The 20,468-nt window shown below is 52.9% G+C and overlaps 1 protein-coding gene across 3 annotated transcripts; it reads right to left on the minus strand.

The window, feature by feature from the left end:
* Positions 1–246: 246 nt before the first annotated feature.
* Lhx2 (LIM homeobox 2) lies at positions 247–16,852 on the minus strand. Of its 3 annotated transcripts, none has more exons than XM_076843113.1 (5): positions 16,733–16,852; positions 15,039–15,241; positions 13,711–14,114; positions 7,964–8,169; positions 247–534 (listed from the first exon to the last, which is right to left on the minus strand). In XM_076843113.1, the coding sequence occupies exons 1-5, from the start codon at positions 16,850–16,852 to the stop codon at positions 247–249; spliced, it is 1,221 nt and encodes a 406-aa protein (XP_076699228.1). The 3 variants fall into 3 exon arrangements, with proteins under 3 accessions (XP_076699228.1, XP_076699229.1, XP_076699227.1); XM_076843114.1 differs by having other exon boundaries at positions 7,964–8,162; positions 13,707–14,114; XM_076843112.1 differs by having other exon boundaries at positions 13,711–14,138.
* Positions 16,853–20,468: the final 3,616 nt, after the last annotated feature.

The raw sequence follows: 20,468 nt of genomic DNA on the forward strand, positions 1-20,468 counted from the left end.
GCTCAGTCCACAAAACTGTACAGGGACACAAATGTTGTGTTGCGGATAGATCTTCCAAGTAATTCCTCAGTGCACACCACTGCTTCAGCCGACACAATCTTTTTTTTTTTTTCCTCTGTTTCCAGGCGAGATCCTAAAATGTGGTTAGTTAGTTGCTCAAAGCCTCTATTTTAAAATACACTTGGAATTCAACTAAAGATAATTTCTTTTTTAAAGAAATCGTGGGGCTTGGGGGGCCTCGAGTCATTAGAAAAGGTTGGTAAGAGTCGTTTGTGAGGGGCTGTGAGGCTCGTGGCCCTCCAGGTTGCCAGGCACAGAAGTTAAGACGGACGTCACAGTCGGCAGGGTGGGGCTAGTCAAGTCTGTGAGGGTGGTGGGCGTGCTGGACGGGCTGAGCGACGCGTTGGACAGCTCCGAGGCCGGCCCCGACGGCGTCCCGGTCTGCAGCGCCGCGTCCGCGCTCTTGTCCACACCCGTGTTTTCCTGCCGTAAGAGGTTGCGCCTGAACTTGGCCCGGGCGTTCTGAAACCAGACCTGCGTGGGGGACAGGGAAGGGCTGGTTAGGGGAAGGCGGCCGGGAGCTGGGCCGCCTGGCTCAGCTCTCCCGCTGCTGCGCGATCCTAATCTCCCTTTTGGGAAGGGAGGGGATATTTTGTCCTTGATAAAAGAATAAATTTCATTTTCTCCATGGGCTTTTACTGGTTTGTGTGTCTGTTAGAAGGTTCCAGAACTGAGCTGCTGGCCACAGTACTGATACTTGAGACCTTGAACTATCACTACCAAATGTGGCCCATTTGTACGTGAAAACCACAACAGATAGGAAGATTTAGAATTAAAAAAAAAAGAAAGAAAGGAAAAAAAGGTGGAATATCTCAGTAATAATTTATTGATTTCATGTCAAAATGATAATATTTTGAACACAGTGAGTTAGACAACATATAGTATTAAATCAATTTTATCACTTTCTTTTTACTTCTTCAGTGTAACTGCTAGCAACTTTAAATATGTGTTTTATGTTGCATTTCTATTGGACACATCAAACAATTTTTTTTTTTTTCTTTTTGGCAGCCTCTTTTAAACAGACAATAGATCCCATGGGTTCTTACGGGCATAATGTTTTAAGTGACTCGTGGTCAGTCAGTCTGGGAATGAGATAAAAAACATGTAGGAAGTAGCCAATAATAATGAGAAGTCATTAAAAAGAAAAAAAGAGGCACCCATTCTATTCCCTACCCTCAGGTGGAGAAGCCACCAGGTATCCTGGGTCCCTGGGGCAGAGCAGAAATGGTTGTTGGATTACAGCAAGACCATGGAGACTGTAAGGTGGAGATTCCCTCTCCCATCCTGCCACATCCGGGATCCGTGTATGAGGGAGGTGGGGAAGGGTGCAGAGAGAGAACTGAGCGTGGTATGAATGTGAACAGCGGAGAGACAGAGCATGGGTTGACTTTCAAATCTCCAAGGGCACGTCCATCCGCACACCTTCACAAACGTTCCTGTGCACACTCATGGAGACGTACACAGACACCTACATAGACCCCTCAATCATTTGAATGAGTGCATACACACACACACACACACGCACACACACACACACACTATACCCTGAAGACAGTACAGTGCTTTGGGAGAAGCCCAGGAAATCCAGGCTGCTGGGAGGCGAGGGTTATGCCTCCCAAAGAAAAGGAGCCTGGAAGGCAGGGCCCCTGAACTTCCCTGCCAGGGAAACCCTGCCAGGAGCCTCCCCATAAAACAAAGGGCTTTGGGGAAGTCTACAGACTCTAGGGTGTCCAGTTACGTATTTCCAGATGTGTCTGCATCAGTCTGTCTTCCCAGTGTCTCAGGCAGGGATGGGCTGGGCTGACTCCTAGCTCCCAGCTTCCTTTGGGACCACCCCCGTTGCAGGGGCCTGTGGCCTCAAGCCTTCCTTTCTGGTCCTCTGACACAATTTGGGCTCAATTTAGAAGCACAGCCACAAGTCTTAAAGAGAGAAATGTGGACCCTGTGAAGTGAGGAAAGTCAGCTCCTGTCCCGTAGGCTGGATCTTCCCAGGGAAAAGCAACCTTTCTCTGGCTCTCTGCCCAATGGAAGCTCATTGCCCCTCCCAGGGCTTGCCAACCAGCCCATTGCTTCTAGAACCACCCTATGTGCTCTTCCACGGGTGGAGAGGTCCTTCCCTGGCAGGCTGTACAATCTTCAGGGACTATACCTGTCTGACCCAGGGACTAGCTGATAGAAAAAATAACAGAGAAGGCCCCCAGTGGCTTTCCGAGAAAGGCTGCAGTCTTGGTACCACCCTGGCCATCTTCAGTAGGAGCAGGTGACCTGGGGGCCGGGGATGGTACGTAGCTCATCCTTCAGGGGCTCTAAGGCCTTGGGAAGGTCTGGAACCAGTTAGCTGCCAGCTGTTGGCTATTTCTCAGGCATTGCCTGTAACAATGCATCTGTAAACAACGCCACCATCTTCCACAACTGCCTGCTCTGCTTTACGGGATCTGAGGCACTGGAAATCTGGTAGAAGAAAATCCAGAAACTCAATTAAAAGTCAGGTTACCCTGGGGTTTCGTGTGGGGCTTTTTTCCCCTCCTTAAGCAGAGCTTGGCTAGCTTTCTCTCTTAGATATTTCAAATAATCCCCTCCCAGCTTGCTGTGGCAACGTATGCCTGTAATCTCAGCAACTTGAGAGACTGAGATAGGAGAATGGCAAGTTTAAGGCCAGCCTCAGGAACTTAGCCAGACCTATCTCAAAAAAAAAAAAAAAAAAAAAAGTGGGGAGGGGGCTGGGGGTGTGGCTCAGTGACAGAGGGCCCCTTGGTTCAATCCCCAGTAACACATCAAAAAAGTCCCTTCCTAAGAGGTTGTTGGTTCAGGGCCCTATCCACATCGTCTTCATGACGATGGCAGAGAATGATAAAGATTAAGAATCAGCACTATGGGTTGAGTGAATAGTAGTGCTAACTTGTGTGCTTTTTACTCTGCGTCAGGCACCGTGTCCCTGTACACATCACAGTTTACCCCTCTGAAAAACCAAGTAGTTCGTTCTGTCTGTTATGAATCCCAATTTAAAGATTTAAAGTCCAGAGAGGTTCAGAGGTAAAGTCAAAGGCCACACCGAGGCCAACCTGAGCTTGGAATCCAAGACTGTTTGCCATAAAAAGTACCTATCCTTTCTGCCTCGTAGCCCTGAGTAAGCCTACAAGTAAATGAATGAACTTCTGAAAAGCAGCAATGGGCAGTGGAAAGAGCATGAGATGTAGCTTCCAGTCCTGGCTCAGCCAGTGACTAGCAACATGAAAGTTGGCTGGTCCCTTGCCTCTGGTTCTGCCTCAGTTTCCCCACTTGAACAGAAAGAAGATTGGACCATGCCACATGATTTCTGTGGCTTCTGGGGTAGCTGTAAGGAACAAGGAGATGATCCACTCTGCTCCACCCACCCATCTTCTTAAACTCCAGCCCTCTCTACTCATGCCAGCCGGCCATGACTGCATCTGCCACTCATTGCTGTCCTGCATATTTGACAGGAAGGACAATGACCTTTTTACAGGTGGGAAAACTGAGGCTCAAAGAGATGAAGTAATTGGCCATAGTTGAAACCTCACCTCCTCCTCAAGGAAGCCTTCCCTATTGCCATCACTGGCTCAGGTCCCTCTGTCACATGCTCTCATTGCAACACACACTTTTTTTTTTCCCTAGGATTTCTTCAATTTTTTCCCCCAAGAGTTAAATATTCAATCCCAGCCCCAATAAATAATACAAAATAAAAAGAGTTCTGTGGCCATATAAATTTTGGGAAATATTAGATTAGACAAAATCAAGTCTTGTCAGGTGCAATGGCATATGCCTATATCCCCAGCAACTCAGGAGGTCGAGGTAGGAGAATCACAAGTTCAATGCCAGCCTCAGCAAATTAGCAGGACCCTCAGCAACTTAGAGTGACCTTGCTTTAAAATATTAAAAAAAAAAAAAACCTAGGGCTGTAGCTCAGTGGTAAAGCACCCTTGGGTTTAGTACCAAAATTGAGTCTTTTCAAGATTTCTCAATGTCTGTGTTGATGCTAACATGCTCCAAAAGAAAGACACAGTCAATTTTTAGCACTTCTCAGACTTATTTGATTCTGGAATAATTTAAAAGATGCTTTTAGTATAAGATATTCCAAACTAAAGAGTTTAGTCTGGTCACCATTTCAATTATTTATACACCTTGCTACACAGGGACTGTTCACTTGTTACTGCTGAATTCTCAGTGTCTCAGTGCCAAGCATGTGGCAGAAAGTCTATCTGTGTGATACATGTGAGTGAAGAGAGAACTAAGTGTTCTCAGCTCCCGAGTTCTCTCACAGGTTAATGATGACGAACCAGTCATCTGAAGAGTTTTATTTATTTATGTATATATGTCAACTTTCTGGTGCTAGGAGTACCTCACAAGTACTACATACATGCTCTACCATGAGCTACACCCCCAGCTCCTGAAGAATGTTTTTTGTTTTGTTTTGTTGTTCTGGGGATTGAAACCCAGAATACTAAACAAGTTTGTTTTGTTTTGTTCGAGACAGTTTCCTAAGTTTCTGAGGTTGGCTTTGAACTTGCGATCCTTCTGCCTCAGCCTCCCTAGTAGCTAGGATTACAGGTATGCACCACCATGCCCAGCATAAAGAACTATCCTTGGTAAAAATATATTTATTTTCAAAGCCACACCAGGAATCCCCAAAGAGATCCTACCCACCCAAATCAATTAGCTCATCACCCCTCCCCCAAGCCAAAGACATCTTACTGGCATCTGTGTGCTGAGGAACAATCTAGACACATTTGCAAGGTTTAACTTCATAACAGAACTCTGTCCAGGGACCATTCTGTCTCCCTGTCACCTTACCCACTGTTGGAGAGTAAGGGTTGTGGCTGTCATGCTGCTGATGACAAATTTGAGCACTCTTTATGCAGTGAGATCTTTGCCACCTGTTCCATCTTTCCCACCAAGACATGGTCTATCATCCTGATGGTGCTCATGCATTAGATCCAGTAATAGCCTAGAACCACCCCCACCCTGTGAAGGAACACCTAGTGTGTTCCAGCTGGCACCACACTGGGGTCTTTTCTACTCACTGTCAGACTCCTCAAGGTAGAAACTAATTTCACAAATAAGGAATCAGGTTCAGAGAAGAAAAACAGAAGCACCCAAATTATGTTGCTGGTAATCAGAGAGGATTTGAACCAGTCCTTTGCTTTCCAAAGCCTGGCTGCCAGGTGCCTCACCCCAAAGAGCTCCTGTCCCAGATCCCCCAGATGTCCCAGCAGCAATCAGGACACTGGAATAAGCCCCACCCTGCCAATGCCTGGTTCCTGAAACCTAGAGCAAGTCACTTCCCCCTGCTAGGTCTTAAGCTTCTCAGCTGTAAAAGAGGCAGGAAAACATTAAGGTGAGGCAGGTGCATGGGGAGAAAGATGCTTTGCAAACTGATGCATAACCCCAAGCAGTTATGCTGCCAGGGAGCAGTGAGGATGTGTGCAGGAGACTTGAAGGTCTAGAAAGAGGGGAGAGCAGGGTTATGGCTATGCCCCTTCTCTGGAACACACAGGCTAGGATGATATCAGTTTACTACTCAGAGGAGAAAGAACTATGACCGTTGGTCAGACAAGCCTGGCTCCAGCTCAGCTACTTACTAGCAAAGTATGACTGGGCAAATAGAATTCCTTCTGGCCTCAATGTTCTCATCTCTACAGTGGGGAAAGGGGGAGCATGATTCTTGACATGTAGGTGGTTGGTCTCTCCTCTGCCCTCCCCCAAGATCTGCCCTACCTCACACAACCAATCACAATAAGAGAAAACTGATTTATGTGAGTCTCTCTATGCTTAATAGGTGAATTTCTTCAGAGCCAGAAGCAGTTCATTCCCAGAGCCAATAGATGTTTAGTCAGATGAAAGAATAAGAGATAACTATGCTAAAAATCTAATTTGCTTATAGGCCAAGGGAATCAAGTCTCTTGCCTCTGCAAGACCAGCATAAACTGGTTCCTCACTCAACTGTGGGTACTGACTATTTCACTTAGGTCTAGATAGCAGGGCAGAGGTTGGGTGCTCTTTTTACAGATGAGATAGCTATGGCTCAGAGAGGGTAACTCATTTATTCAAGACACACAGCCAGTGAACTAAGTTCACATCTTCCTGAATCCAGCTCTGCCTGAGTCCAAGTCCCTCCCACCTCCATCCCACCCCGCCAAACCCTTCACAAGACATCTGGATGGGGGAGACAAGAAGTAGCCTACTAACCTGAGAAAAGGTGGCAGCCCCGGGTCTTCAGTCCAAACTCGACCAGGGCTGAAGGTCAGGGGCGCCAACGAGGGTCTCTGACCTAACCCCAAGAAGGTAAAGTCCAAAGGAAACGCACGAGGTGGGGACCCAAGACCATACTGGCGAAGCAGTGCCCACCACCTGCTGAAGAGCCCAGGCAATGGAACTAAAGGCAAAAAAAAAAAAAAAAACCCGCCCCCCCCCAGCGCGAAGGGCGGGCCCAGAGAGGCGCATCAACCTCCCATTGGCTGGCCCTTGCCTCTCTCGCTACCTCACCCAGGCCCACCAGTCCAGCCGCCCCCAATCCTCGGGAGAACAGGACCCCAGCTTCTGGACTCCGGGCTCAGAGTCCCAACCCACTACGGACAGGCATCTTCCCACAAAAGTTTTGTCTTGCTGACAGACTCACAGGAACTTTCTTAGGGTTGCAACCCTGCAGATTTATCAGGCACTGTCACTCCCTCAACGTCACCACCCAGCCCTAAGCCCAAGGCCAGGGGTTGGAAGATGGGTCAGACTGACCAGAACTGGAATTCCAGTGCCTCTCCTTTTCTGTGACAGGTGTCAGCTTACATGCCTCTTACATAGCTAACACTAGAAACGCATTTCCTGAAGAATAAATTGGTTAAACTTGCTAGAAAAGGGGGTATTCTCCTTCCTTCTAGATGGGAAACTGAAGTCTAGCAACCAGAAGGATCATTCTTACAAGTTAATTAATATCAGTTAATTAATCTACTTAATGAGATTATTAGCTACCATCCACTGAACGACAGTGTCAGGCATTGCTGTGGACACCCACATGATCTCCACAGCTCCTCCAATAACCCCTTAGCATGATTTCTTGAATCCATCATGCATATGAGGAAACTGAGGCTCAGAAAAGTTAAGCAACCGGCTCAGGACCATGAAATGAGTGAGCTGAGAAGTAGAAGAATTGAGAATAGGTGAGGCCAAAGCTGTGTCACAAGTTTGGGTTGTCCAGGAACCGGAGAGGACCCGCCCCCAGACTAGTGTTCTTAACATCTTTGGTGAAAATTCTAGATCCTGTCTATCAAGAAAGTGCCTTCACATACACATGCAATTGGGCTCAGTCCGGCACCCAGCCATTTATCCAATCCCCTAGCAGACCCCACCAGGTAGGCCTCCCAGTCACCCAGGGGATCTGCCCACACACCAGGACAACACCAGACCTTTTGGGAGAGTCTGGCAGACAGCCAAAAAGGGCAGGAGATAAGCCAAGAGAGATGCCAGAAGAAAAAAGAGGAAGAGGTGAATGAGACAGAGGCAAAAAGAAAAGAGAGGAACGGCTGGTGGGAGCAAGCTAGGAGCTATCTCCTTGGGACAAAGGAGGCTCCGGATTGATTTAAAACGAGAGCCTTTTATAAGGTGAATATATCTGAGTGTTGCTTGATAATAAAAACAACTACAAATTGTTTACAAGAAAGAAAAGAGACCAAGTATGGAGACAGGACAGAGGACCACACACACAGAATGGAGAGGTGAAAATAGAAGACGCTAAAGTTAGGGGGGAAAAGATTTAAATTCGGAGTCAGACTGAAGAGATGAAGAAAGAGAAAGAAGACGACAGAAGTGTGGAAGGCTCAAGGTCCATGGCCCCCGTGAGTTTCCACCCAAGGCTGTGGCGGCTGCAGACGCCCTCGACCCCACCCAGGCTGACCTGGAGGACCCGCTTGGTGAGGCCAGTCTTTTGCGCGAGCTGCTTCAAGTCCTTGGCGTCGGGGTTGTGGTTAATGGCAAAGTAAGACTTCATGGTCCGAAGCTGGTGGTGCTTGAAGGAGGTGCGCATGCGCTTTGTCTTCTGGCTGCTCGGGTATGGCTGGTCGCGGTCCAGGTGCTCTGCGTCGTTCTCATTGCAGCTCAGCGCTGGGGAAGGGACGCAGAGGTGGCAGGTGAATTTCATGACCCTGCTCACATGGCCAATGCCAAGTCCACACCCTCCCGAACCGTTGCCAAATGTTTCTATCCTCTGATCCGCCCTGTGTGCACGCACCACGCTGAGATGAGGATATGAACCCTATTTTATGGATGGAGAAATGAAGCTTTGGGAGCGTAACCTGTCCAGGATCACTGAGCTAAGAAATGCAAGATTCCATTCCCAACTCTGGGAGAATCCAAAACCATTCTGAGTCATTGTGTTACAGGAATAGCTGCAGCAGCAGCAGCAGCAACAGCTACCACTTGTTGATGGCTTATTGGACTCCAGATGATGTGCTAAAGAGCTCTACACACGCCTTTCCATTGGATCCTTAAAACAGTCCTATAAGCCATAGGTATTGTTTTTCACTTTTACAGATGTTGAAAGTGAGACTCAGAAAGGAAAGTCACTTGTCTGTGGATGCAGCAGTACAGAGTGCAGACCATGGGCCCACTCTCTCCCGTTTCCCTGGTACTCTTCAAGGAAAGGGGGGGGGGGCTATCACCATTCTTCCCCTACAGTGTCTGGCACTGGCACCCAGGAGTCACTAATGACAGACTCACTTTCATTTTCTTTCATCAGTTCCCACACCCCAAAGTACTAAGCCACCCTGGGCCTCCGGCACTGGGCCTAAGATTGGAAATTGTATTTTATAGTTTAATCTTTACCACTGCCCAATGAGGTGGTTATTTCCTAGTTTTACAAATGGAGCAAATGAGGCTCAGGGAAGTTAAGGGACCCGTGGCTGTCTCACAAAGACAGCCATAGAGATCTTAATGAAAAGGAAAAGAAGATGAAGGAAGAAATTAACATGTGTTAGACACCTACCTTGCACATATATCATTGTGCCATCAGTACTGTTAAGAGAGGTAGCTACTACTGTTCCCATTTTAGAGATGAAGAAACCAACCACAAGGGAAATGAAACCACTTGCTCTGGTAATGACAGCCCAGGTTCAACATTGTCCTCCCTGCTTCCTAGCACCACACCACAAAGGGAGGCAGGATAAACCTTGATTCTCTTGGCTGGGACCCTAACTAGGGTGAGGGGCCTGAGTAGAACCATGGACCTTGGAAAGTTGCTCAACAACCTAGCAGCTGATGGGGACATTGGTGATCTGTCTCAAGATTGTCTCATCACATATCAAGTCATCCCACCTTTAGGGTCTTGCTTTGAAGAAAGCCTCCTAGGAGGTTCAAATTCAGTCCTGCTAAAGTAGGGATCTGGGAAGATATCTTGTGCCCTGTCCATTAGAATATTTATTACATGCCCATAATAGAAGGGCCATATTTAGCAAATAAATGTACAAGTTGCCCAATTAATTTTTGTTTACTGAAAAAAATGGCCCAAATGTATGGTACATACCTATACTAGAATTTTATTTGCTATTTATCTAAAGTTCAAATATTGCACATGACACATCTGTACTCAAAATGTATATGTTGTTTACCTAACATGCAAATGTTACATGGGATACACATATGATAAAAATTATTCGTTATCTGAAATTCAAATATTGCATGGGGTATACTTACATAAAAAAAATGTATCCACTGTTTACTCAAAATTCAAATTTAACTGAAGGTCCTGTGTTTCATCAGACAACACTACCTGAGAAGTACTCTTGCACCCTTGGTGACCTCCCCCTCCCCATATAGGTGAGGGATAGCCTCTTGCAGCAAGAATTTTCAGAATAAAGGTCTTGCCCCTAATGATGGAGTTGTCTGCTAGAGGGGACACCACTTCAGGGTCCCTTTCCGCATGAACCTAGGCAACCAGGTCCTCCATCCGCCCAAGAGTCCTGTGTTTCCACCAGTGGCACCAAGTGAAGAATTTAAAGGGGATCAGAGCATGACTCGGAATCCCATCTGTGGGAACTGTGTGATGAATCTGCTAAGGGGATCAACCCTTCTCTTTCTCCCAGTCCCCAGCTCCACCGGGGTGAGCCAGGCCTCCCCACGGGGCGGGGGGGGGGGGGGGGAATCTCTGGGCCCATCCCACCGCCCAGCCCCCACCCGGGCCTCTCTGCTGTTAATGAGCTCCGTGGGGAACCCGGCGCCCTGTGGGCCCAAGGGATGTGCCCTGAGTGCGGCCTATGTGGGGGAAGGTGGTGCGAGGGAGGGAGACAGAAAGAGCAAAGAGAGAAAAAAACAGAGGTGGAAAGACAGAAAAGAGAGAGAGAAAAGAAGAGGGAGTACGGAGGGAAGATGGACAGAGAGGAAAGAGAGAGGGAAAAGCAATGGAGATGGGAGAACCAAAGAGGGACAGCTACAAAGAAAAAGAAAAAAGAGAGACATGGAGCCAGAGGGGGTAAAGCAAGTCCAGGAAATAAGGGGAAATGTGTGGTGCAGGATGGGGATGACTGAATCCAATCCCAGAACTCAAAGAGACCAGGTTCTGCAAGGAAGGACTTTTACGAAGCCAAACCGTTACTAGCTGGGAGTGAGCGAAGGGGCACGGAGGGAAGAGCCGAGGGGAGGGAAGGAGTGGCCCAAGGTAGCGAGGCGAGGCCGGCCAGCGGTGGGGGAGGGGCTGCGCTGGGGAAGAGAGGGTGGCCAGGGAGGCGGCTGTGGGGCCAGGCTTGGCCGGAGCCCCTGACCCCTCGTCGGCGTCCCCAATGCCCAGGGTCAGCTTGAGACGCCCCAAGATCGGATCCGGGGAGGAGCGAGGGGCTGAGGGGAGGGGGAGGACTCGGGCTTTCGCTCTCCTTTTTTTTTTTTTTTTTCCTCTCAATTAGGCCGATTCAATGGAGCTAAAGAGCTCGTAAAATCATGAATAATTTACTCGTGATCTGTTATTAACCCATCGGGTTTCGAGCTCTTGTCGCTGGGACTGAACCTGTAATCAAATCTGACTTCGCCTCATTTTACTAAAGACAAGATTGTAGGTTCAATTGTCTAAATAATGGATTGGAATCAAATCAGTAATTACGCCGCCAGGCACACACACACAAAAAGCTGGGGCTGGGGGACGCCCGGGCGTCCGGCCGGTCCGTATCAGACTCCCGTCGCCATGGCTAGCGAACCCCGCGCAAAGTGCTCGGCCTGGGCCCCTGGCCGGCTCGGGCCTGGTCCCGGCGCCCCCGCTCGGGCTTGGGGGAGGTTTCAGTTCCGCCTCGGCCTCGGGGCAGGGGCAGGGGCAGCGCTCCGACCTGAGGGGCCGCAGGAGGAGGGCGGTCGGTGGTGGCCCCCGCCCCGGAAGGACTTTCCCGGACCCTGCGGCTGCGGCCCCAGCTGCCGGTCCCTAAGCCGAGGGCCAGGCGGGCGCACCCACGGAGCCCCTTACCCACTGGGCCCCCAGCTCACTGCCCTCGGGACGGTCCCTCAGAACTACAGATTTGCAAGGAATCGTTGTGACTGGGCCCCTGGATGTGGGACACACACAAACAAGCTGGTGTCCTCACAGTCAGAAGCAAGCACTCGCACGCACGCAGACACTTGCCGCACCCTCCAGGGTCCCCGCTTTCCAATCCCAGCTGCCCCTGGCCCAGACTGCGGCCATTTCTCTCCTGCCGGCACAGGGAAGAATGAAAGGGGGCAGAAACCAGACCTCAGGAGGCCTGGGGCTGTGTCCTGAGAGGACCAGGAGTCACCCTTTATCCCCAACCTTGTCTCGGGATCCCCAAATAAGCTAGCCGCACCGCACCGCCACTGCCGGCGCGCACAACGCGGTTCCTCTCAGAACTGGGAGCCCAAGCCAAGGCCAGAGACCCGTGCGAGGGAACGGAGAAACAAGGACAGAGAGACTGACAGACACAGAGAGAGACAGAGGGGGAAGGGGGACTGAGAGAACCGAAAGAAAAGACAGGAGCCAAAGAGAAAATGCGAAAGCTGAGTGAGGGATCTCTTCTAGAAAGGTGCCAACTTCTCTGAAATTCAGCCTCCAGCCGTATCTCCCTGCGGCCTCCCTGGGGAAGGCAAAGACTGAGCAGTGAAAAGCAAAAATAAATCTCTAAACCTCTACCCTGTTTCTGCACAATTCCATGCAGGGTGCAGAACCTGCAAGCCCAGAAAAACATTAAACCACTTCCCACCCACCAGGTGCCCTGGAGCCCAGTTCTTGGGCTACTTCCCAAGGAAGCTGACCCCACTTGATAACTAGAGGCAGCTTGTTTTTAGGAGACATGGCCTGGACTGGATTTGGTCTTTATTTTCCGGATGGTGGGAGATGTGGGATGAAAGTTCTAAAGAATGGCGTCTTTAGTAGTGACTTCAAGAAATCTTAAACCCGCTGAACCTACCGCCTCTTCACCATTTACCAAATCGGGGGCTGCATCCTCTACCCCCAGCTGGGCACCACGATCCTTTAACAGGCAATTTCGTTGGAGCGAAAAGGGACTCACTCCACTTGCCCCTTATTCTCTTGCTAGCTGGTTCAGATTCTTAACAATCAAAATAACCTTGACTCCTTCCCCACCTCGGCCTTCTACACAGTCTTGGGTTTGTTTTGGTTTTGGTTTCCCCCCTACACACACACACATTTGTATATTAGATTAAGGGAAAAAGGAGGAAGAAAACAAAAATCTCCAAAACCGATTCTGTCGCAAACGAAAGAAAGAACATAATTGCAAATAAACTCTAGTTCGGAAGCCCCGAGAGTCATAAACCTTTGTCGGCCCTGCAGACTTCGCGCAGATGTTGAAGGTTCAATTTGTCGGGTCTCAGAACATCCGCAGCTGTCCAGAGCTGGGAGGACGCGGGAGGGGGCAGAGCTCCTCCAGGAAAGGCCCAAGGTTCAAAGATGCCGGAAATGCGAAACGAGTCCCGCACTCCACCCCCCCGCGCGAAGCCAGGCCTGCCTCGGGTCCCATCCCCCGGCGCCAGCTTCCGAGGGTCGGCGCCCTCACCCCAGCAGGCGCCGGGAACTCGGAGGAAGGAGCCCCGGGAAACCTCTGAGACCTGGCCATGCAGAAGGATCAGGCCGGCACAAGGACCCGCGGCCCTTAATAAAGGATCCAGAGCCTGAGTTCCCAAGCCTGCCGCACTCGGGACATTTCACGCGATCCGGCCACAGACCAGGCCCCGCTTCGTGCCCCCGGCCACCGTCTACCCTTTCTCTTGGGACCCTAGCTGCCCTGCCTCGCTTTCCGGCTGCCCCAGCTCCCCGCCCTCGGCCGAGCCAACCCAGAGCCTGTTTGGTGTCGGCGCCGCCTTGCTTTCTCTATTCCTACACTTTCTGCCCAGCAAAGCTAGGGAAAGTCCAACTAAAAAAGCCGCCTCCAAAAACCAATTTCTTCGAGACTGGTCCTGCACCTCGGGCGGCAAGGTACTAATGCACCCTCTCCTACCTCTCCAGCCCAGGGCGCACCGGCCGAATCCCAGGGAAGCTACTATCTCTTCTCAGGACGTCTGGTGCTTAGGGCCTGGGAAGCTAAGGACCAAGGTACCTTCTGTAGGCCTGACACAATGATTCATTCACTCCAGCTCCTGGCTGTGGTCGCCGCACTTTCCCCCAACCCGACGGGGGCGCTCCGTACGCCTTGCACTCACCAGCATTGTAGGCTGCCAGATCCGCCCCAGGACCAGGGCTCTTGCGCTTCCTAGGTCGCCCCTTCTGTACGGTTCCCACGCCATTGTAGTAAGGAAGACCCAAAGGGTTGGCCCCTGCGGCGCCCAGCCCCGCACTCTTGGCGGCGGCTGCTGCAGCCGCTGCTGCCGCCACGTCGGCGTGGTTGAAGTGCGCAGGGTACTCGCCCTGCAGCAGCGCCTCGAAGTGCAAGCGGCAGTAGACCAGGCTGTCCTTCATACCGAAGTGGTCGCCGGTGGTCAACATCTTGTTACACGTGGTGCACGTGAAGCAGTTGAGATGGTAAACCAAGTCCCGAGCACGCATGACCATCTCCGAGGCCGAGATGCCCAGGTGGCAGCGGGCACAGCGCTGCACAGAGAACCGCCTGTAGGGACCATGGAAGGAGGGGCTGTGGGGACAAATGGTTGGGTAACCCCCCCACCCCATATCCCTCCTCCAGGTGCCACCGCTGCCGCCGCTGGGGAAAATCCCCTCCTCAAGAACAACAATCCAGCCTTCATTTGGAGGATGGGGGGGAGAGGGAACTAGATTTTGACCCAGGCCTACCTAGTCCTACCCTGAAGTAGTTTCCCTTAACCATTTTCATCCTACAAGAGCTTCTATTTTACCCAGAGTCTGAGCAAGCCCTAGGACAGCCTTCACTTGCAAGCTGGGAGAAACTCCCCCACTTACTCCTTCCTCAACCTTTGCCCCTGCCCTCCAGAACAGCGCCTGGGAATCCTACAGAACTTGGTAATTTGGAAGAAATGGAGAGACAGGGAAAGAGAGACAGAGACACACAGAGAGAACATAAACAGACCCTAACCCTAAGCTCGGAGAGGAGAAGGGACCTTGGGACCTCTTCATAATTATGGCTCTTTAATACTGGCCAGCCTTAGCTCCCATCTCTCCAAAAGACCCAGAAGCACACTCACTCCCCAAGTTCTCCCTCCAACTTTGTTCCAGCCAGCCTAGGCTGTCTGGGTTTGAGGGTATCTATTTCTATCCCTTCTGGTAGGCCCAAGAAACTTCACATGGAAAGGAATGCAAAGACCCCCACCCAAAGTTATTCGTGATCTAAGCTCAGAAGGGAGGGCAGTTTCTGACTTTTTCTGGTCTCTACACTTCATGAACCTTCCCAAGAGCCACCCAAATTGCTACTTTAAAATGTCACCAGGTTCTTGCTGGGTTGGAGAAGGGGGTCCTGAGAAGAGTAACCTCTACTGAGACTACAGGGAGAAAAGAGGGACAAGATTGTGCCTGAGATAGGGAGGGGCCTGACGGCCAGCGGATCCTGGTGGGGGGCTACCTGTAGTAGTCTTCTTTGCAGTAGATGCTCCCATCCTTGCTGAAACAGGTGAGCTCCGACTCCAGGTTGAGTTTGCACTCACAGCACTTGAGGCAGCGCATGTGCCACTGCTTGTCCACCGCCAGCAGGTAGTAGCGGTCAGAGATCTTGCCCCCGCAGCCCGCGCACAGCGCAGCGCGGTCACTGCTGATGGACGGCATGGTCTGCGAAGGGAGGAAGGCGGGAGACCGCCGCGCCTGCGTCAGCCTGTGGCCGCGCCGCCACCAAAAATCCAGTACCCGCATCTCCCTCCGTGGGCCCAGCCGGCCCTGAACGCATAGAGAGGGCTGCCTGAGAGAGAAGCAGCTTCTTCCACCCAAAAGGGCCCAAATCCCGGTGGCTAAGGGTCAGACCCAACGGCCTAGTTCTAGGCTGCCAAGGGCCCAAGCCCCAGGCTCCTGGTCTAGGTGATTCTCCAGCCTTATGTCTCCTGCTTCTTGACCCTATGCCCTTCCCCAGAAATATTCCCGCTGGTTAGGGACTGGGACAGCCATAACTATATTTCAGTCAAGCCCTCCAAGAGCTTTCCCCAAACTGTTTCTTAAAGAAACCACCATCTGGGCCCCAGAAATGGGGTAAAGTGACCATTAAAGGTCACGGTCCACACAGACTTCACTTCAGAGAGACAGTAGAGTTCCTGGCCCCCAGCCCCAGTGATCTCTGGATCCTCAGATGAAAGGTTTAGGCCAGGACAGGTCGGGCAACTAACTTCTGTCTCCTTTGGCACACTAGCTGGACCCTCTTGAGTCTTGGGAGATGGTGAGTAGGGTACAAGGGGACCCTCAAAGTCTCTGCATGCAGGACAGGCCCAAACCAAATTCATCCCTAACCAAACTGAGGAGTAAGGAATGTTTAATGAGGGGGAAAAGGTCTCGGAGACCGGGAAGCCACTGGGCTGCCGCTCTTGCTCTCGGAACTGAAAAGCTTCGCCAATGCTCCCCACCTCCTCGGCCTCTAAAGGTCACTTTTGGGCCCGCTTCTTGGGCAGCGTTTGGTTGTCTGGCCCCCGGGGAGGTCTGAGGCCAAGAACTGGCTATTTGGGGCTGGGCCGGCGGAGCCAGGTGTAGAGATCCAAATGTAGTCTCCTTCCGCGAGAGCCAGGCCGGAGCCTGAACTCCCAGCCCTGGCCTGGGCAAGTCGGGCCAGCCCGGGACGCGAGGACACCATCAACGAAAAGTGCTGGCCCAGAAGACTTCGGCCCCTGAAACTGCGCTAGGAAGGGAGCCCCAGCTGCTGGGGGACTAGAAGTGACTCAAAGCGGCTGGAGCCCCAGGGCTTCCTCCCGGCTGGTTCGCCCTTCTCGGGAGGCGCGGGCGGCGGCGCCAGCAGCCGGAGCGGAGTGGTGGAGGAGAGCCGGGGCTGGAGCGCCTGGCGTAGGGGAGAAAGGAGCCGCCCGGCCGCGGGTGGGACCTCGCTTCACTTCAGGAGAAACACTCTCCTCCACCCTCCGGGTCCGAGATTTTGTTTCCCTCCTCCGCCCCAGCAGCCGGGTTTCCCCCGAGCCTGGAGCTACCGGCCTTGCATCCTGTCCGAGGATCCCCAGCGCTCAGTCCCGTGCGGCACGAAGGACTCTCCCCAAACTTCGGGGAGCAGAGGCGCTGACGGGCCCGGCCCGGTCCCAGCTCTCAGCCCCGACTCCACAGCCGCGCGCCTACCGTCTCCGTGTCGCCGCGGTCGATGGCGGAGCTGATGGCGGGAGCCTCACTCTTGGCCCTGCGGTCCATCTCGTCGATGACCCCGTGCACCTCGGGGCCCGACAAACTGTGGAACAGCATCGCGGCGGGACCGGCGGGGCCGGGGGCGCGGCTCCTCAGAGGAAGGGCTTGCCCCCCGCCTCAGCTGCCTGGCGCTCCCGGCGCTAACGGGCCCTTTGCATCGCCACCGCGGCCCCGGCCCCGCCCGAGCTCGGCTGCGCCCCCAGGCCGGGCTCCGGGCCCCGGGCGCCCGCGGGCCAGGACGCCTCCCGCCGAGGCGTGGGGGCAGCTACATCGCGGGGCGCCTGGGCGGCGGCGCCAAAGCCAGGGTCACAAGGGCACGGGGAGAGGGGGGGTGGCGGGAGACGAGGGCAGAGGTCGGCGCCCGCCGCGGGCGCTTTCACGCCGCGGGCATCGCCCGCCCGTCTTCCGCGCCCAGGGCGCAAAACAGGGGCGCAAACTCTGCCCGGGCGGCGACGGCTGCAGTCGGGGTTCACCCGGGAAGGGGTACGTGCCCGCAGCGGCCAAGCTGCCTGAACCCCTTCTCTCCCTGGGGTGCGCCCCCTGCCCAAGGCGACCCTCTTGGGCGCTGAGTCGGCGACTGGAGAAGGGGTTTCTCCGAAGCCAGCGAGCCGAGCCGAGCCACCGGGAGAATTGAAGAGGAGGAGGAGGAAGAGGAGGAGGAGGAGGCGGAGGAGGAGGAGGAGGAGGAGAAAAAGGAGGAGGAGCAGAGTGGGAGGAGGAGCCGCCGGCCGCGGGCCCAGCCGCGCGCAATGCTCTCCAAGCGCGCGCCGAGCCCAGCCCCGGCTCTGCAGTCCGCGCCAGCGCAAGCCTCCGCGCCTTTTCTACAGCCGCGCCTGACATCACGTCCTGCTGCCGTGCCATTGGCCGCTGGGCGCCCCAGGCCTTGGCAGCGCGTGCTCCGGGAAGGCGGGAGACCCGAGAGGGAGGGGTGAGGCGAAAGGAGGAGAGCTGAGAGGAGATGGTGGGAGCTGGTGGGCGAGGCTGGAGGAGGAGGCGGGAGGAAGGGAGGAGGGAGAGCGCGGGGTTTGGAATTTTTAAGCTACGAACAGTTTCCTGCGATTTCTTCGGGAAGGAAAATTAAACCCTTTCCCCTCGCTGTCTCCATCCTAAGAAGGCGCAGCCAGAGGATGCTCGAGGAGTTCTCACTCCGATCTCCCCTTGGCCTCAGGCACCGTCTGGGGAGGCTGGAGAAGGCAGGCCTGAGGCAGAGTTGCGAGAGCCTTCGGCCGCTTCCCGCTGAGGTCCGCCTTCGTCCGGGACTCCCTGCCGCGGGCGGCCGGCGGTTCCGGCCTCCTGGGGACCCAGCTGAGCCCCAAAGGCCGGAAAAGCACAGAGCTGTGACTCCCGGGGAGGAGGCCAGCTAGCATATCCTCGCTCCAAGCGAGCTAGGGCCCAATTTTACGGCCAAGCGTGTAATTCTTTCTTGCTCTTTCCCGTCTCTCTCCAGCCTGGAAGAGTGGGGCGAGCATGGTTTAAGAACTCAGAGAAGCAAGGAGTTCGAATCCAAACTCTGCCATTTACATGCAGTGTAATCTTAGGCAAGTGACTTAACTTCCCTTAGCTTGTTTCTGACCTTTTCAATGAGACACAAGAAGGCCCCTCCAAGTAGATGTGATGAAGGAAAGAGATTATGGACATAAAATGTCTGGAACAGTAGGCACTCCACACATTCTTTAAACATTCATTCCCTCTTTCCCTCTCCTATTAAAAACTTTCTCACTCTGAGATACATTTGGCATCAGTGAGGTTCTTAAAGACCACAGACCCATGCTCTGACCTTTGGGCATGCCAGGCTACCCACCCTGGTAACATCAGAGTCACCTGGCTACACCATTTCACCAAGGACTAACAGCCTAGACTGTGGGATAAATCCCAGTGCCAGTCCCAGTCTTTAGACTTCTGGCTCAACCTAAAGTCTCTTGGGCAATTGAGGGTAACACCCAGGTACCTGGTGAAGTGGGAATTGGGAAATAAAAAGTGATTGTAGAGAAACACTGAATAAGCAAGTCCCTTACTGAGTCCTATCCCCCTGAGTCCATTTGTTTTGGAGGTGAGTTCACTCCATGTAATGGAGTTAAGGGTTTCAGGCTGAGGCGACCTGCTTGCCAGAAGAGTAAAGGGAAAGCCAGGATCTCTGAGGACACAGAGTTGAAACAGCACTGAAATCATACTTCCTACATACAAAAGTTTCACACATAAATACACACTGCTTGTAATGCCCAAGCACATGCACATGTGTGCAAATGTACATGATCATTTCTTTTGGAAAAAAAAAAAAAACAGCCAGCATGAATTTCTTTTTGATGGCAAAACCACGGCCAGCACTAATGTAGAGCTAAGGTCTATGCGTGCTTATCATGTACTACAAGTGTCCAGGGCTGAGCAGGAGAGAGCTTCTGGAAGGCGATAAGTTAAAACTACACTTGCCTGCTTGGGAATCCCACTTAAGTCCCTAAGTGCGCTCCCAGGAGGCTATGTTTTTCGTATTTGCAAAAACTCTTGAAGTTACAAGTATGTGTGTACAGGCTGCACGTGCACAGATGCCCCAGCGCGAGGGAAGGACCATAAATCCAAAGGCGCGCGTGCGCGCGAGTTCACACAGACTGTGCTTCAGCGCCTGCACACGGCCCGCGCCCAGGCACGCGGACGCCTACACGAATACACAGACATGTTGTACTGAAGCATCTGGGACAATTTCTTTCAAAGAAAGTGGGGAATAAAAATCTAATCTGGGAGTCACCAGGGTTCATCTGGAGGTCGCCCAAGGGGGAGGAAAAAAAATTATAACGGTGCTGGAGTTTTTGTGTTTGGTGCTGGCTGGATACAATACATTTTTGAGAGCTCCAGGGACTGTCTTAGGAGCTGGAGGGGTTGTCCATAGTAACTCTTGCCGAGGGCTGAAACACACCTTGCAGCTCTTCACTTCCCCCCAGTACATACAAGATTCCCTCGCCACCAGCAGCTGCCTTCCATCCCTGGACTGACCCTGGATTCCCGGGCAGTCAAGATCCAGGGCGCGTGTGCTTCTCTATCCCTGTTCTACAGGCTGGGAAGCGCTCGGGGATGAAAGAAGCTCCAGCTCCTCTCCCGCCGCTGGGCACCTTGGCTCCCGGGTTCAGAGGCCCTTAACTTTGCTAATCTCCCCCAGCGGCAAGGGGACGTCGCGCAACCGCTGAACCCTGTCCCCAGAGACTAAATAAGGAGAGGAACGGGCTGTAAACACATATCCTGACACGTGAATGACATTTACACCGTGCGAGAAGCCGCAGCCAAGGGAAAGCAGGGGGTGGGGAGGACGGGCACCGACAGGTAAATGGAACATTCGCAGGCGCCGGAAACCGCGGCCCTCGCCCCCTCCCCCTAAGAAGGGGAAAGAATCCCTAAGCCCCCCGAACCTGCCTTTTGTGGGAGGTGACAGGTGAACGGATTTCAGGTCTGGCCACTGTTGCCGCTGCCTACCTCCCCACCATCTGCTTCCTTGCAGAGAAGCAGACCCGGCGCATAATGAGGTAGCAGCCTCCAGCCGGCCACCGTGACTAACTCAGAACAAAAGCGCTCCCTCCAAGCCTCCTCCAACAAAGGGGCCACCAGCCCCGGCGCTCCCCGAAGGCTGCGGGTCTCCCGGCTACCGGCTGCGGAGCTGCCGCGCGCAAACTTCTCGGGGCTCCCGGGG

This window comes from Callospermophilus lateralis, chromosome 2, assembly GCF_048772815.1.
Source record: "Callospermophilus lateralis isolate mCalLat2 chromosome 2, mCalLat2.hap1, whole genome shotgun sequence".
Classification (NCBI taxonomy): Eukaryota; Metazoa; Chordata; class Mammalia; order Rodentia; family Sciuridae; genus Callospermophilus; species Callospermophilus lateralis.